Source organism: Colletotrichum costaricense, assembly GCF_030867565.1.
Source record: "Colletotrichum costaricense strain IMI 309622 chromosome Unknown Scaffold_29.1, whole genome shotgun sequence".
NCBI lineage: Eukaryota > Fungi > Ascomycota > Sordariomycetes > Glomerellales > Glomerellaceae > Colletotrichum > Colletotrichum costaricense.
Window position 1 is genome coordinate 48496 of NW_026848258.1, and position 17321 is coordinate 65816.

A 17321-nucleotide genomic window follows, 5' to 3' on the forward strand; every position below is an offset into this window, starting at 1 on the left:
GAGTGTCGCACAGAACATCATGATCTGTCTCGAGTTCAAGTGGTTGGTGAGGTACTCCGGCACGGCGCAGATATTCGTATGGAAATAGGACGTTCGTTACGTGGCGCGAAATAGGCTCAGAGAGAACGTGTGAGACTGCTCGGCAGACGGTCAAGGTGACTAAAGAGGCGACGAAGCTGACAAAAGAACGCGAACCCCCAAGACTGAGTGAGGTAGATGGCTGAAGTGATCTGGGCCAAGACTGGCGGCAGATGGTCGACGTCGCGCGAGAGGGGGAGAGAGAGAGAGAGAAAGTCAGGTCAAGTCGAGTCGGATGGACTTGCAGCGGGAGGGGGCGGGAGAAGCGAAACAAGTTGACCAAAGCTGGAATGGAAGATAAACGGTCAAGGCGAAGTGGGAGGAATGGAAGAGAAAAGCCAGCGTGGGACGAACTGGGGAGAAAAGCTGAAGAAGATTCCGAATGGGCAGAAGAGAAGAAACAAGGTACAGAGCGAGGAGAAAAGAAGGGAAGAAGCTCGCAGGTGAGGTTCCGGGGGAATGAGAAGGGAGCGGGGAGTGAGGGTAATATTTCAGATTTAGAGAGGGAGGAGGGATATTGCCGTATTGAAGAAGGAACACGGTCCTACTCCCACACCCACATATCCCTCGCACTTGCACTTACACTGGCAGTCCAGGGAGGGACTACCTTGCCTCCACAGAGAGAGCAGTGCAACTTACCTTACCACGGTGGCTTACCCACATGCAGAAAGGACGGGAGGACGTGGGCCAGAAGTCATGGCAGGGGCCAACCGATCCGATGGGATCATGGGATGGAAGGCACTGTTGGCCCCGTATGAGATGCACGGGGCTGCCCTGGTTCATGAGCAAAGAATCCAGATACATCATCGGACGAGGAAATCAACACAGAGAGCCATGTCACTCATGACGAGGGGCATTCCTTCCTCTTTCTGTCAAGAACAGGGGAAAGGGGGTGGGGAGAGAAATAGAAGGGGACCAAAAAGGCACGAGCACAGGCAGGAGGCTGTGAAGACAGCCCGGGGTTTCCCTCTGGTGCAAGTGCGACGTTGGCAGTTGACAGCCCGTGGACCTTGTCGCGTCCACGTTAAATTAGTACAGTCGCGTCAAATAGAGGTATAGACGGAGACGTGTTCAACTATTTGTCTTCTCTGTCGGTTTTAATGGCATCCGACGTGTTGCGTACCTTCAATGTATAAAGTCTGGAGTCAGCAGACCCATACCCACGGTCGACAAGGTAAGTTGCGGCAGATGAATAATGATGGTGACAGGCGTGTCGAGCCAATTGCTGGCTGATACTGGATAGTCCTCTCTAAACTCTGCAGAGGAAAGCTAAGGTAGGTAGGTACCTTACTTTTTACTTGTACTTCCTCAAGCGAGCAGGTAGACAAAAGTGACGGACACGCACCTTAACTGGCAAGTATCTTGATGCGAGGGGTGGACGGGTTTGAGAAGGGAGCAGGCCCGGGCGCTTTCCAGGTTGGTTGAGGTAAACTCAGGTAATCCCTTACCTGAGGTAGACACCCTTGGCACCTTACCTTATTCACCTCAGGGCAACGTAGACTGGAACGAGGAAAAGGAAGGAGAGGCCCCGACGGTCTAGTATGGCTGCATCATGCTCTTGCATGTCCTTGTCTTTCTCGTCTTTTGGCTTTTTAACACGATCAACCTGCGCATACCTAGAGCATCACCGCAAAAGCTGCGTCATCCGATGATTCAACAAAAGACGCACATGGGATCCAGATTCCCATCCGAGGTCAGGCAAAAATGAAGTGGGAGACTCTTGGCCTTTTCGTCACCCTTGACTTGTTATGCGTACGTAGTACGGTGTACCTACGAGGCTACCTTAAGTTCCCGTCGAGGCAAGTCACATCGGCGGCTCGCCATGGATTCTGGTGGAGGATCCCCAACTGGGCCTGGGCCCGATCTGAGGGAGACTACCACGTACTCTGAGTCTGTGCCGCGAGCTGCCATGCCAGGATGAGCCCGCTTTGACAGGGGTTGCGGAAATGGAAATGGGGGTCCAGGGATGACGTTCAATGGAGGGGGAGGCCCGGTAAATGGCAAAGACGACTCAGCCGTACATCCACTCTTCTTGGTGAGCTATTCGCACAATCCGGACGTGAAGCTTCCATGTCCAATTCCCTCGTCACAATACTTTCGACGGCCTACAGAGCAAGAATGATGGGAACAATACGGCAGGTCGAGTTTGCGGCGCATAACGTTGGCTCATGTTTGCACATCAAAGTAGCGCTGATATAGGTGTGCCGCCGTGGGGTTGCACCTGCGTCGTCCTATTAAATCTTACAGATCGTCCGAAGCTATTCTTGAAGAATAAGCCACGCACGAATTCGGCCCCGTCTCTAACAGGACCTTGTCGGATTGTTGGCGAACGCTGGCCCCATCCGACCCCAACGACCTGCTATTTGCCTGGTCGTCCGATCCCTAGTCGTAGTCGCAGCCAGGGGTTGGTTGGCTGGATAGGAATTGCTTGTAGTTGCGACACGGGGTACAGTCAAAGCCCCCTCGCGCGACGTGCCCCAGCTAAAGACTACCTAAACGATGGTTGGCGGCAGATTGGTGGAAAGGGGGCGAATCCAGCCTGTGAACTGCGCTTTTTGTCCTCTTGGCCGATGAGGGGTCTACAACGGCCAAGCACGTGCCTAGGTACCTACACTCATCGACCGCTTTCACCTGTCGTTGGTTCCGAGGCTGATCTGCGCTAGGCAGGTCGTGTATCTTGCCGCCGCAAGCCACCGCAAGCCACCGCACATCAATCGCTTCACCATAGACTTAGGGAGGCACGGAAGATAGGAAAAGGAGACGGCCGCGACGGGCTCGGAGCGCATCGTTCAAAATCCATCCCGACACCCAAGTCCACGGTAAGTAAGGCAGAATGCTACAAGACTTCCTTTTCCGATCTATTCGCTTAGCCTGTGCGCACTGCGCACCATGATACGAGGATTCCGTCGTCGTCCAACAAGGGAACAAGACTGCAGCATGACAAACCGGGTGCCCGAAAAGGAAAGCAGGAACCTGGGAGTTCCATGTTCCATCGGGCTGCATGAACTGCGGATGCCGGTGCGGCACTCCCGTCGCCGGCATGGGGACCTGGACGGCCTTACTTAAGGCACCTTGGTCTCCATTCCTCTCTTCCATTGTCCTGGAAGTACCTTATGTAAGCTGTCATCCGACAGTGCTGACAGGACCAATGGTTTTCTAACCTCAAGCAAGTTGCTATACCCAGACCCCAAACCTGTGCCGCTTACCTACTTGACTGGTCGTAAGGAACGCGCTGAATGCCAATCCCATGCAAGGTAACCTGGGCTCAAAGACAAACGTTCTCTGAATAAATGTTAACGACGTTGTGAGGTACCAACATGAGATAAGTTGAAAAGTTTGTGAGCTCGAGCTGAGGGTGTTTTCGTATTCAACCAACAGCATTCTTCCGATCCTGTTCGTTCCCACCAAACGCATGCTATCCTCAGCGTCCGTATGCCTTCCCTCGCACCGCAGTCCCGGAGACTTGCGCGTCTACCGCCGGTTACTTGGCCTCCACCGCTGGCCCTTGCACAGAATATTCGAATGGGCAGACAGAACGAAGTACCGCTGTCATGACCCCTCGCCCCCCTGTTTCAGCGCTCTCCTGAGTCGGAACGGGAAGCCTCTATCCACACACTCAGCGGCCTGGAGCCCTGGACAGTGCTTGCCAAATCTCTCGGCTTTTCCGTTGCTGCACTTGACCCTCACTTTCTTGCTGCTAACTCTAAGATACGGAGCACAGCCGGAACAATAGGCCTGCCCAAGGCGTAGGCCATTCTCTGTCGCCGCCGTATCATGGTTACAACCGGTACCTATGGAGGCATCTCCAGAAGTTCACTCATTCTTTTCAAACGTACACATTCGACTGCGAAAGCCCCATAACAGCTAGACCATATTCAAATGTCGAACAGCTTGCCCTGTCGCCTGCCGCATTCTCCGCTTGCTTCTTTCTGCCCCTTCATCTTGACCTGAACATGGCTTTGCCGTCGATAAATGGACTCGCTTGTCGCGAATTCATGCGCCTCGCGGCATCACGGCTACTGGCAAACAAGGCTGCATCTCGATGGCAATAATTCGGCTGTTCTGCTATATGTGGCTTGCGTTGCCTAGGATAGACATCCCCTGCGCATAAATCAGAAGGGGCGCGCTGTAACAAGCACCACAAAAGTGGAGCTTTTCTTCCTCTTTTCTTCTTCTTTCTTTCTTGACGACCGCCTGCCCGAAATCTTCAGGGTTCTCCATTGCGGTCTCATGTTGATGGCTGAGCCAACTTGTCGTTCCGACTCTCGTTGCTTCGCGACTGCGTAACGGTGTGAAGATACTGATGACTGGTTCTGCTATTCAAGTCCTCCATCACCGGATCACTTGAGGCCCGGTCATATGGCAGAAAGACACAGTGATGCCCTTGGTTGGATATTCTGTTTCCTAGCACAGCTGCCAACTTGATGCAGATAAACATGGGCTTATCAGAATGTTCGTGGCGGTAGACTGGTTGGGTTGTCATATTCGCTCTATGAGTAAATCAGACAGCTTCGCGAAATCTTCATAGTCGTGTAGCTGATCTCGTTGGGCTGAGACGGCGCCGGAGTGCCCGTCTTCGTCACTACTGACTCCGCTAAACCGGACCACGGCTCCGGCGTTGTAGACTGACAGGTCATTGGGTGACGGAATGCATCAACAGATCCCATGTCTCTACGTTTCATAACTACCTCTGCCTCTATCGATATCTCAACTTAATGCCCCAAATTACACTTATTCCCTCTTTATTCGATGGTATTCTCTACAACATCCTCAAAGTAACGGTACCTCGGCGAGACTTTGACAACAAGGAAAATCGGAACGGTATTGGAAAGAGGGTTAATCATATGCTGACTAGCTGTCATTTTACCACCCGCCCGAGTGACAGTCGTATTGAACCAGCATACAGCGAATACATCTACAGGCGTCGATTGCATATCACGTGGTTTCATAGTGGTGGGAAGTCAAAGTTTAGAAGCTGTTGACGGGGTATGCTGTCGAGACTCAAGTGTCAGATCCGGACTCGGAGTTCATTCCGGTGCCGAGACTGATCGGAGCCGGCTGACCAGACATCAGAGTCTAGACTTCTGAATTAGGCGACTTACAGATAGACTCGCGTAAATTGCGGGCTAAGGCACTTGAGGGCTAAGGCAAGTACCCGTAAGCAGCACTGGTACGACTTTTTGAGTAAGCTCATGACTCTATTGAGTCCATTCCGCAAGGTAGGGAGACTAGCGCTGGAGATCACTACGAATGCTATGAATAGCTGGGCTCAAGTGCTTTGAAAATAGCGATGCTTAGTTCACGATCATGATGGCCGATTCGACCAGCAAAACGTGCATAGAAAGGGGGAGACATCGGCTGTACCTGGAAATGTACTCGGAGCCAGAAACAAGACGCATGGAAGGAAACACAAGAGTTGGAAAAACCCAGCAGGTCAAGAGCCTCTTGGGCGTCGCATCATTCTCGCGGCACATCGGCATGACCTCACCAATGCCAAGCCCACTGGCCTCGCCAACGGCTTGGTGTCTTACTCCTCAGCCATCTGAAAAACGGCTAAACAGCCGGGCAAGGCAAACGAGATAAAGTTCAGCCCCTTTGGAAAATTCTTACCAAAAGTTTACTTAACATCTTATTTGTACGGCGATAAGGACTGTTGCCCGGCCGGCCGTGTCCATTCATCAGAATATAACAGCCGGGCTTCGGCGTAGTATTGCTCCGGGAATAGGCGGGCTCTGGTTCTCCCTCCCCACAAGATGTGCCCGGCATTCCACTTCTCATCTCAATTCAGCTGATCAGGGACGCGCTGGTGACCTATTACGTGGGCGTGAGGTAAGCTAAGTATTGGTTCGAGCTACATGTATCGACAAGTCTGCGAGAGTGTGCGGAAAATGAACACGAGGCAGGACTGGGCGGTTCGTGTAGTTTCGCTGTGGTTTTCCCTCGTTCTCAACCTCTCGATACCCCGGCCTCTATGAGCTTCCCGCAAGTAATGTTGACGCTCGCTTTCGCAAAGCATGCAAACCAGTAAGATAACTTTACCTTGCCTCAATTGGCCGTGATTGGGTCCGTGTCTTCGATCTATGGCGTTTCCTTACATAAGAGTCCTGGGCGTTCACGGTACCTTCACCTAGGAGAGTCCCAATGTCCAAGGTTCCGTGCAACCATGAATGAGACGTCGCAGCAGTCGATGTCTTCAAGTATGCTTAAGCATAAGCAAGTCGGCTGGGCAATTGGTACCAAGCCTAGGGCTTGACTCTTACTAGAATGCATCATCCCAGTTTGTGTAAGGTACACATCGGCAAGTTTAGCAGTACAGTAGAGTAACCAGGCAGTATCGACACTGAGCTTACTCGACTTTGGAATGCTATAACCTTCGTATCATATGGGAATGTAGAAAATGAACCAGAGGACAACTCAGTAAATGAGGATAATGGGCATTTTCCACCGCAAAAGAAGATTTTATGACTGCCAGTTGCAGCTCCAAGTTCCACTAGCGCTCCTTCTCGTTCTTGTCATTTTTCGCGGTAGGTACCTGAGGTACCCGTGTACTTGCCGACAACGCCCAAGGTACCCCAACCAATTAACGTACCTGCTGTATTGTTTTGCTCACAGCCTGGCCTGGTAGGTACCAAGCAAAGACGGAAAGAAAAAAAAAAGGGGAGAGAGCAAGGCGGCCGGGCTGAATAGACATTTCTTGCCTACGTGCCCGCCCTGTCTCGTACCGGCGCAAAGGTTTCCATTTTGCTGTTGACCACGTTTTAATTTTCAATCCGTTCTCGTCGTTGCTGCTGGCCAACACTGTATTTCTCCTTTTGCGAGGAACTAGAGCCGCAGTCTGTGTCGCTGCCGCTACCGCGACTTCAATTCTTCGATTGCGAATACTCATCGTTGCTAGCAGCTTCCGAAGCTCGTACACGCGCCGACCGTCCAAGCTTGACTTTTCTTCAACAAAACTCGTCGTCCACGTCCCCGTTGACAAACCACACCCACCTCCCCTCGTCGCCGCCGTCGGCATCGCATCATCCTCAATTTTACACCCTCGGTGCATGAGTCTGGCGCAAGCGAACGACTGAACCACACTCTGTGACGACTGCTCCTCCCATGATTCGTCTGTTGACGACCTCACGATTTCTGCAAGATGGCGACCCTGCCGGTAGGGGAGGACAAATGGTTGGATTACGTCGCTGAGAACAGTCGACACGCCAACGATCTAGAGAAGCGCGTTCATGTCATCGAGCTGTTCAAACATGCCGTCGAGGCCGAACCCAACAGCGTCAAAGTCTGGCGCGCATACTGCGATTACTTTTGGTCCCTTTATGTCGACAGTCAGTCTTACGAAGCAGGATGGCCCGACGAGGAACGCCGCATGGGCTGCGAGCTCTTTTCTCTCAACGCTGCCCTCTCGCTATGGCAGCAAGGCTACGAGGCCATCCTATTCCGAATCAACGACAGTCACGAACTTTGGAACCGATGGATATCACTGGAAAGTGGGCTGCTCGCACGCTCGCGCACCGCCGAGGGAATCCGCCGCATCACGTTCCTCTACACCGATCGACTGCAGGTTCCACATGTAACCCGCGACAGTACCATGCAAGACTTTTCCGAGTTTTTATCGACCTATAACAAAGCCGCCTGGGAGGAGACTATGCAGGGAATCACTGCAAATCCAAAATCACAAGAGGCCAAGAAGTTGACCGAGGATCGTGACGACTACGAATTTAAGCTGCGCCAAGCGTCCCGTGAGGGCAAGGACGAAGCTTACCGCAATCTCCTCAGAGAATATCTTGAGTGGGAGTGCGCTCAGAGCAAGAGAAGCAATAAGCAGGCAGAGGCTACGGGTGACCTCTGCCGGGGACTTTACGCCAGAGCCTTGACCGGCACCTTTGCCTTCGACGATACCACCTGGAATGAATATGTCCGCTTTCTATCTACCTCTGGGACATATGCACAATCGCCCCAGGGTATGGTTGATGTTTTGCGTCGGGCTGTTGACCACTGCCCGTGGTCAGGGGCCATTTGGTCGCGCTACATCCTAACCGCTGAAGACGCCAAGCTCCCCTTCAACGAGATCGAGCAGATCAAACACAAGGCGACGAGCAACCCTGAGCTTTATAAAAATGGCATGACGGCGCTCATCGACATGTACGCGGCCTGGTGCGGGTTCCTCAAGCGAAAGGCAATGGATCTGAATGCAACCGACGAGGACGTTGATGTCGCTGATATGGGCTTGCGCGCTGCACTTGAATCTCTTGAGGAGGCCAAACACCGTTACAGCGATAGCTACAGAGGCGATCCTAATTTCCGTCTGGAGCGCATCTACATTCAGTATCTAACCGAGAAGAAACGCAACGTCGACGAAGCGAGAAGCGAGTGGCACAAGCTGGCCGAAAAGCAGCTATATGCCGATAGCTATGACTTCTGGCTGAACTACTACCTTTGGGAAATGATGGTGTTTGCCGCCAACGGCAAAGACCGCAGCCCAACACCGTCCACCGCGGCGATTGGCTTAAGAGTGCCGTCGGTGGCTACAGCTGTCCTCGGAAGGGCCATCAAGCGTAAGAGCTTAGACTGGCCTGAGAGGGTCATTGACGTTTACGTCCAGCACTGCAATGACTACGAGCTCCCCAGTACGGTTCGCATTGCTATTGACACGGTCTACGAATCCCGCAAGGAGGTCGCCAAGCGGCGAGAGAGAGAGGCAGCTCAAGCCGCTGAGTACTATGCTGCTCAGCAAGAACAGCAAAATGCCTATGCAGTTCAAGCGGTGGATGATGACGCGTCTTCCAGCTCTAAGAGGAAGCGGGAAGCGGAGACTGATACAGCCGATGATACTACCAACAAACGACCCAGAAGTGAGGCCACAGAGGCCGAGACAGCCTTGAAGAATCAGAGCCTCAAAAGGGATCGAGAGAACACATCAGTTCTCGTTAGCAACCTTCCTGCGGAAACAACCAAGACCAAAATACGCCAATACTTCAAAGAGTACGGCCACATTGTCGACGTTACGGACCCTGCCATTGACCCTTCAGACAACACCCAGACGGTCATGGTAGAATTCAGGACCCCGGAGGAGGCTCAATCGGCTCTGCTCCGAGACGGGAAATACTTCGGACCGGCCCAAATCAACGTCAAACCCGGAACTGATCTGACCCTCTTCGTCACCAACTACCCGCCCACAGCAGACAAGGCCTACATCGCAAGCCTCTTCAAGGATTGCGGCGAGATACTGAGTATCAGGATGCCCAGCTTGAAGGGTAACGTTCGCCGACGCTTCAGCTACGTGACATTTCGCGATCGTTCGGCTTCTGCTAAAGCAACTGCAAAGCATGGTACTCTTCTCGATGGAAAGTTCAAATTATCGGCCATGTACTCTGATCCGTCCCGTGCGAAGAAGCGTGATGGCGCCATCGAGGAAGGCAGAGAACTTCACGTCACCAATCTCGACCCTGCGGCCAGCGAGGATGACGTCCATAAGGTTTTCGAGAAATACGGAACTGTGAAGCGCGTCAGCATCCCGAAAAACATGGCAGGTAAAGGCCATGGAGCAGCCTATGTTGAAATGAGAACCAAGGAGGAGGCCGAGAAGGCTGCTTCTGGGCTGAACAACGTCAACTTCCGCGGCAACGTCATCGCCGTACAAGTGTCAACACCCAGCATCTACAAGAGGTCAGCGGCTGTTTCGAAAGAGGGCGCATCTCCGGCGCCAAGTCGAGACGATGACGGAGACGCGACGATGGGAGACAGCAATGGTGATGCGACTGGCCTTCAAGGTGGGCCAAGTCGCGCCGAGATCGCCTCACGGACCATCGCACTTTTAGATATCCCAGACACTGTCAACGACGCGCGGGTGAAGGAAATTGTTGAGAAGGTGGGGGGCTTCAAGAGCTTCGTTCTCCAGCCTAGTCATGGTGGCGCCAAGATCGAGTTCGAAGACGAACCAAGTGCCGGTCGCGCCATGCTCCAGCTCGACGGCTATGTTTTAGATGGTCGCAAGTTGCGAACCGGATCTGTTGAGGAGCTGAAACGGGCAAAAGGAGAATTCCGGACAGAGAAGATTGTGTACGGTACTGGCGGCAAGAAGCAGACTGACAAGACTGCGGCACCAAAGAAGGCTGGGACCGGCCCTGCCTTTATCCCTCCTTCCACGGCTGTCAAGCGGCCAGTCTTGGGCGGTGCCAAGAGGGGAGGATTGGGTTTTATGCCCAAGGCTTTGAGCGTGAGAGAGGGTGGCCCTGCCGCAAATCCACAACCAGAATCCAAAGTCAATGGCGCTGGTGTGGAAACAGAGACTCGGAAACCGATGAAGAGCAATGCCGACTTCAAGGCTCTGCTTATGTCTACAACTACTACAACTAATGCGCCCAAGGACGGAGAAAGTGTGGGGGAAAATGGCAGTGGTCCGGTCGTGGAAGACCGTCAATAATTACGGCGTTTATGGGAAAATGGTATTATGACTCTTGCATTTGAGTAGGAGTCCTGGCAAACACAGAAACACACACTTATACATATCTTATCATGCCTCAACATCAAAGGGGTTAATATCAAGTGCCTAATGCTCTGTCATCTAATTATTCGACTGACTTGTCCCCCAGCTAGCCTAGGTTCCGTACTTGCGTCTAACTTGATCTGTTTGCTGTACAAGCCATCCTTTGTGATTCGGAACCTTCCACTGATGTGCGGTTGCAAGAGGCAGAGTGTACTTTGCGGAGTGAGGCTAGCGAGACACAAGTACAAGCATCTGTTGTTGGCTTGATAATTACATGTAGTCTGTCATTGTCCACCATACACAAGGCACAGCTGGTGCTCTTTTCAGTGTGCTTGCTGCCTTCCCTCAATGGCTTTCGGTAAAACAGTGCCAGCGATGTTGGCCTCGCGGCCACCCCAAGGACTGTATCCATCAATGGACATGCTATCTCATCCAACTTTGGCTGCTCTGACTCTCCAAATGATTCCCCAGATGAAAAGATGCATGGCCATAGGCGTCGTACAATGTACCGCCCTCGTGTATACAACACATCAGCTAGCAACAGGATCTCCTGGGCCTACAAAGGCAGAAACATCTTGACAGGATCATGCACAAGGCTGCTTGCTTCCTTTCACCCCTCCAGAAGGACGGCCTCCGTGTAGACGGTTATCGTCCTAGGACAAGCGAATGCTGCAAACATTCTATGTTTTGCTGACACTCGCAGTCATGTCCCTTTCTTTATTGGCCTCCTGCGAGAAAATCTTTTGCCAGATGGCCAACCATCTTTCATGCTGTGCCGACGGCAGTTTGCCGGGCTGCTTAAAGGAGCGAGTGAGGAGCTCGCGAAGCCTGGTGCGGAGGACCTTGATAACGAGCATCGTCTTCCAGTCGGGCAGGGCAAAGCGGCAGCGGTTACCGTCGAGGACGAGCACACCGGAGAACATCTATGTGGGGGGAAAATGGATTAGTTCCTGAAATTGGGCTTCAAGCTTGACAAGGAGATACTCACGTCGGCTCGGACGTCACCACACAGGAGAGCAATGGCAAAGGGGTCAGCCACCGTCGTCTCATGCGCATGATAAACGCTGTTGGCCTGTTAGCTTCTTGTCTATGCACTTCGTAGGCTGAGTAACAAGGAAACTTGCCTTTTCGATTGCATGATGTGGTAGTAAGACAGCCACTTGAGCTCATTGTGTCCCTTGTTGACAGAGGATGGGTGAAGACTGATTGACTGGTTGTTACTGATATTGCGTAGACCTCGGGCTCCCGGGCTTTCCCGCACCAGAAGCTTGGGATAGAAGCTCCATGTGATGACTGCTGTGGTGATGGCATCGTTTTCGCTGTTGATGCTCACGCGTTGGGGAATGTCAAAGAAGCTCTGGTTGCGTCGTCCCCCTCTCGAGTTGGATCCGTAGCGTACTCTATTGAGCGCTCTTCTCTCCTCGTCAGTCAGCATGAGGAAGCCAGAGTCTGCAACCGAGACTAGCAGCTGACCCTTGAGGTCTTCAATATTGGCCAAGGTCTGCTGGCTGAGGAAGTTCTTGCGACAGAACTGGAAGTCCTTGCCACCAGAAGCGGTGTTCGATTGGCATACGCGCTTCCATGCGAGGTAGGCATTATAGACGGTAAGGAGATCTGAATCGCCTCTGCGGAAGCCCTTGCGGACAAGGTCGGCCTGAGCTCGCTGACCGAATGGTGCTGTGAATGGCGATTTGGAGGATAGGATTGCGGCGACTGTGATGGCCATATCCAAGCATTTGAAGATCGCACCCATCAAGATGAGCTTGCCAAGAAAGACATCCAGAGGCAGCCTGGCCAATTGATTACCCAGAGGCGTCAGGTCCTCGGCAGGCGTCAAGGCTCTGACATCAATGAGGGCATCCACAGCGCGGCGGATGTTCTTGGCCGAAGGCGGATCCAAGGCTTCGCTCAGCGTCTCCTCGATGCCGCCGATCTTGCAGATCTTGACGCGGATCGCCAAGTCTTGCAGCGAGAGACGCAGCATCTCGGGAGTTTGCTGGTCGCTCATGACGGCATCGTGCCGGTGCTTTGTGAACATGTGGAAGCAGAGGCCCTCCTGTACACGTCCGGCTCGCCCGCGGCGCTGCTTTGCATTGGCGCGGGAGATGAAGGTGTCGATGAGGCGGGAGAGCTGTCTTCTCTCGTCAAATCTCATCTCGCGATGCTTGCCCGTGTCGATAACGCAAGTCACGTCAGGGATCGTGATGCCGGTTTCGGCAATGTTGGTTGCTAGCACTATCTTGCGCACGCCGGGAGGCGGCACAAGGAAAGCGGCTTCTTGGTCCTCGGTCGCGATAGTGGAGTGTAGCGGGTAGATGAGCCAGTCGCGCGCAAACGAAGGGTCACCGGAGAGCAGGTCGTTCAGGGTCCGGATTTCTGCGATACCCGGAAGGAAGACCAAGATCGCCTTGCTGTAGGGGATGTACTCGGGCGCGGAGGCAACCTTGGCAATTAGCTGTACAATCAAATCAAAGTCGATTCGATATTCGTCCATCTGGGCAAGGCTGTTCCTGGTCTTGGCGGAGTAGGCTGAAAGATCAGCTCCGACTGTGGACTTGGGTCCTTCGGCTTCCGCCTCGACAACATCATCGTCGAGATCAACCATCTTCTCTTGAGGGTTCTGGCCAACGGTGTAACCGGTTGTTTCAATAGCATCCTCCAGGTACTTGACTTGAACGGGGAATGTACGTCCGGGAACTGTCAGAACAGGCGCTCCGCCGAGGTAATTGGAGAAACGCTCGGCGTCGACTGTGGCTGACATGAGAACCACCTTCAGATCCTTGCGTCTCAGCATTAGCTTCTTCAAGATGATGAGCAAGAAATCACTGTCAATGGACCTCTCGTGAACCTCGTCCAGGACCAGGTGAGTGACCTCCCGAAGATCATTCGAACCTTCCAGCATTCGCATAACGATACCCGTAGTCGCAAAGACTAGCCGGGTCTCGCGAGAAGTGTTGGCTTCGAGACGGATGGAGTAGCCTACCAATGACCTGGGCGTGCCTAGATCATTACGGCCTTCACCGAGCTCTTCACTGACTCTGCGAGCCAACGAGATGGCTGAGATTCGACGCGGCTCAGTGCAAAAGATCTTGCATGGCTTACCTTGGGCCAACTGGTGCTCCAAGAGGAAGGCCGGCACCTGGGTACTCTTGCCACAGCCAGTCTCTCCGCAGATAATGACGACTTGCTCTCTGTCCACGGCATCCGTGACTTGCTGCTTGAAATTCCACATGGGAAGCTGCATGCGGGATTGGAGCATGGTCTGATACCTAGGAGTGTTGATCTTCTGAGCCCAAATATTTTGATAATATTCAGGCCCATTGGACAGACGCTTGGCGGCCTCTTGAGCTGCCTCGTCTTTGTTGTCGTTCTGGTTGCGGGCAGCGGCCCTTCCCCTGAAGGCGTTGGGGAGAATGACGCCATCCTCCAGTTCCTGATCCTGTCTTTGGCGCACAAGAGCCCGTAACTCTCTAATTGCCTCTCGATCTTTTGAGTCCAGCTGGCTTTTTCTGGCTTCTGCAAGCTCATCCCATAACTCACGCCATACATGAGGCAACCTCATTCCGACCTTCTCTTCCTTTGCTGAGGTGCCGAAGATGTAGAACAAGGCCCACGTTGCGACGTATGCTTCCGACTGTTTCTTGTCGGGAGTGGCGATGGACTTCATGCTGAAGCTGAAGCTTGACGGAATATTGACGACGTCAACTGTATCGTCCTGAGATGCGGATGGGACCTCCTGAGGCTTTGCCCAGGCGATGGAGACAGAGTGACGGTTAGCAAAAGGAACTTCTGAAATGAGACGGTAGTTGATCCTCGTGGAGGCGTCCCTGAAACAAAGTCAGCATGAGTATCAAGCATCAATGATTGAAATGCCATACCTCGCTCTGCAGGCCTCTTCCAAAGCCCGCATAGGGGAGACACCGGTCCATTTTCCGAAATCCCGAATGGTAATCTTGACGCCGTCTGTGCCGTTAAGCACCGTGCTTGATTTGCCCGTGGCGTCCACTTCGGTGACAGGCAGATTGGCAAAGAGATCACCAAGACCGCCATCGTCATCGTCGTCGTTCTGTGCCAGAATCTCAGCAGCGATACGCTCGGCCTCGTCGTTGATGTCTCCATCAGAAGATCCAGATGCTTCGGCGACCGCCTTTGGAGGCTCCTTCTCCTTTTCCTCCTGGGCTTGTTGCTTTTTTGCGGCTGCAAACTCTTTCTCCAAGACCACCTTCTTGGTCTTCCACTCTTGCTCCGCAGCAAACTTGTCGAAGAGGACGTCCTTCTCGATCCTCACAATCTTGGCGCGGAGCTCGGCTTGCAGATCTGCCCCGTCACTTGCCTCAAATTTGTTGCTGTTCTGCTTTCGTTTTCCTTGTTGACTTTTCTCAAGCTCAAATAATTTGATCTTTGTTTCGAGATAAACAGGAACCAGCTCATCTGGCTCAATGTCAATGTCGCAAGTCACCACGGCCTTCTTCTTGTTGCCGTTTTTGGATGCTTGACCAGGCTTCTGGCGTCCATCAGGTACAGGAGTTGTGGCTCCTGAAGGCAAGGGGCTCTCAGCCGGTGTATCTGACGAGTCTGGTCAGTTTTGCTTCTTTGGCAAGGGCTTTGAATTTCACAAAATCGTAGCTTACCTAACTGTCTAACGCTCTTGTTCCCTCGACCCTCGTAATCAGGCAACTCATCACTTGGACACTCTCTCGCCAGCCAGTCAAGGGCTTCTTCAAGACCCCAAAGGCTATCTTTGGTGAAAGATGGAATGTTCGGCGCAATATCAAGAATGTGCCGCATCACAGCCTGAACTCGTTCCTCTGGAAAACCAACACTAGCGAGTGTCTGTTGAAGTGTCCATAGCTTGATGGTCATATCCTCTTCCGGCAGCAACTTTCCATTCGCAGAGGTCTCTGTAGATACACTTGACGATGCAAAGCGGCTCTCGGCTTGAATCAGATCAAGGACCTGGTCCATCAACTCCTGAGGCAACCACTTCCTCGAGTTGACAGTGTCGGCTTGGCCTCTGAGCAGGCGGCGATCAGTCTCAAGCCTGGTGCGCTGGCGTTGAGCATCCCGCTTGGTCTTTTGCGCATACTTTTCCACCATGAGCTGCAATTCGGACTCGTCAAGTTGCTTTTCAAACTCCTCGGGGCTCAGTTCCGCCTTGGCAGCTTTGTCACCAGCACCATTGGTGGAAGACTGAGGATCAGTTGACGGGGCATCCGATTTGGAACTAGCATCCGGAGCGACAGTGGCAGCCCGGGCCGCAGCAGCGGCATCGGCTCCTTCAGCGGGTTCGGTCCGAGGCTTGGATGATGCAACGGAGGTGGTGGCGAAGCCTCTGGCCGGGTTGGCGGCGGGCTTCTTCTTCTTCTTTGCACCGGCCATGATAAGGTCGGTAGGGTGAAGCTGAAGAAGGAGAAGGAGGTATCAGTTGCGACTAGCAACCGGTCCGAGTTTTGTGAGTCTGCAAAATGTCGAAAGCAAGATTGGTGGCGTCCAAAAATCCGAGTGTGAGGGCTGCTTAGTGAGAAGCAAGCAGTTTGGGGTATGAGTTCAGGTTGGAGAATCAGTCGAAGAAACGGGAAGGACTGGAGAGGGAGCCGAGCCGAGAGGCGAAGGCGGAGACGGAGGCGGAAAATGAAGGGTCCAAGGACCGGAAGGGGGCGGTAGGAAGGCAAAGACTGGTGAAGCAGCCGGAGATGGCGTTGAATCCTCCTGAGGTCCTATCATGAGTGAGCAAGAATATATGGTTGAGTGTGTGAGGCAAGTGAGCGCAAACCAAGCACACTCCGGGATGAAGGTGACAATAATTACCTGGTAGCTTGGTGTGTGAGGCGATTTGAGTGTGGTAGAGTAGGCAGGCAAGGTAGAGTGATGTCAACGGTGTGGCTGGGCTCCTAGCATTGTCAGGGTTGATAAATGGCCCTGGCAGAATTGCTTGCAAGAGGCGGGGCGAAGGCGAGGTAAGGTAGTGAGTGCAACGCGTAAAGCACCTCAGTGAGTGGGTGTTTGTGAGTGAGTGAGCCCAAAGAGAGTGTGTCTCTGCCGCAAAGTCGGGTGTCGGGTGCCTGCCTGGCACACTGGGCGCCAAATTCTGGACGGAGTGACAGGCCGTCGGCGGTATTGGGAATTGGCAAGGCTAAGGTGGATTTGAGGTTGCTAAAACGTGGCCTACGCTACCATGTCTGGCTGGATCCACGAAATAGTAGAGGACGGGATGGATGGATGGATGATGATGATGATGTATTTGTGAGGAGATACTCTGGTAAGTAGATGGGTAGGCAGCAGGTGTCTCCGGTAGCTTTTGAGCTGATACGGGTTCCTCTCTACCTACTGTTCAGTTGGTATGCTGCACTGCACGTGGCTTATAATCCAGATAGGTCGCGACATGCAAAGGTAATGATTTTGCGCCCAAGGCCAAACCGAACAACAACCACCGATGAAAGTCTGGAAGATGCTCAGGTCCCATCAGGTACTAAATGGTGGGGGATCCAGCAAAACCTACGGACCCAACCGACCTTAATAAGTCAGGCAGTACATAGGAGTAAGACTGGGCAGTTTTTCTGTGGAGAATAAGGTACTTTCCTCTCTTTTCCATTGTGGCTGGAGTGAGTGAAAGAAGGGAAAATTCAATATTTTCCCTCCTCTTTGAGTCAGACCGGTCAGTAACAATCCCCTAACTTCTGTGGCTCCCTAGCAGATACCTGGGCATTGCCTTGAGCTAGGGCTTCATGGGAGCTGCCCCTGCGTCACCAGTCAAGGT

The 17321-nt window shown here is 53.0% G+C and overlaps 3 protein-coding genes across 3 annotated transcripts; 2 read left to right on the forward strand and 1 right to left on the reverse strand.

Annotated features, from left to right (window-relative positions):
- Positions 1 to 251: 251 nt before the first annotated feature.
- On the forward strand, positions 252 to 836 carry CCOS01_16288 (uncharacterized protein; the record flags this gene model as incomplete). The annotated part of the gene is made up of 1 exon (XM_060464425.1): positions 252 to 836. One exon carries the CDS (start codon positions 252 to 254, stop codon positions 834 to 836), a length of 585 nt encoding a protein of 194 aa, XP_060304921.1.
- A 6380-nt stretch (positions 837 to 7216) lies between these two features.
- On the forward strand, positions 7217 to 10501 carry CCOS01_16289 (RNA recognition domain-containing protein; the record flags this gene model as incomplete). The annotated part of the gene is made up of 1 exon (XM_060464426.1): positions 7217 to 10501. One exon carries the CDS (start codon positions 7217 to 7219, stop codon positions 10499 to 10501), a length of 3285 nt encoding a protein of 1094 aa, XP_060304922.1.
- A 743-nt stretch (positions 10502 to 11244) lies between these two features.
- Positions 11245 to 15943, reverse strand: CCOS01_16290 (helicase associated domain-containing protein; the record flags this gene model as incomplete). Its single annotated transcript, XM_060464427.1, has 5 exons — positions 11245 to 11487; positions 11553 to 11628; positions 11677 to 14391; positions 14443 to 15130; positions 15196 to 15943. The coding sequence occupies 5 exons, from the start codon at positions 15941 to 15943 to the stop codon at positions 11245 to 11247; spliced, it is 4470 nt and encodes a 1489-aa protein (XP_060304923.1).
- Positions 15944 to 17321: the final 1378 nt, after the last annotated feature.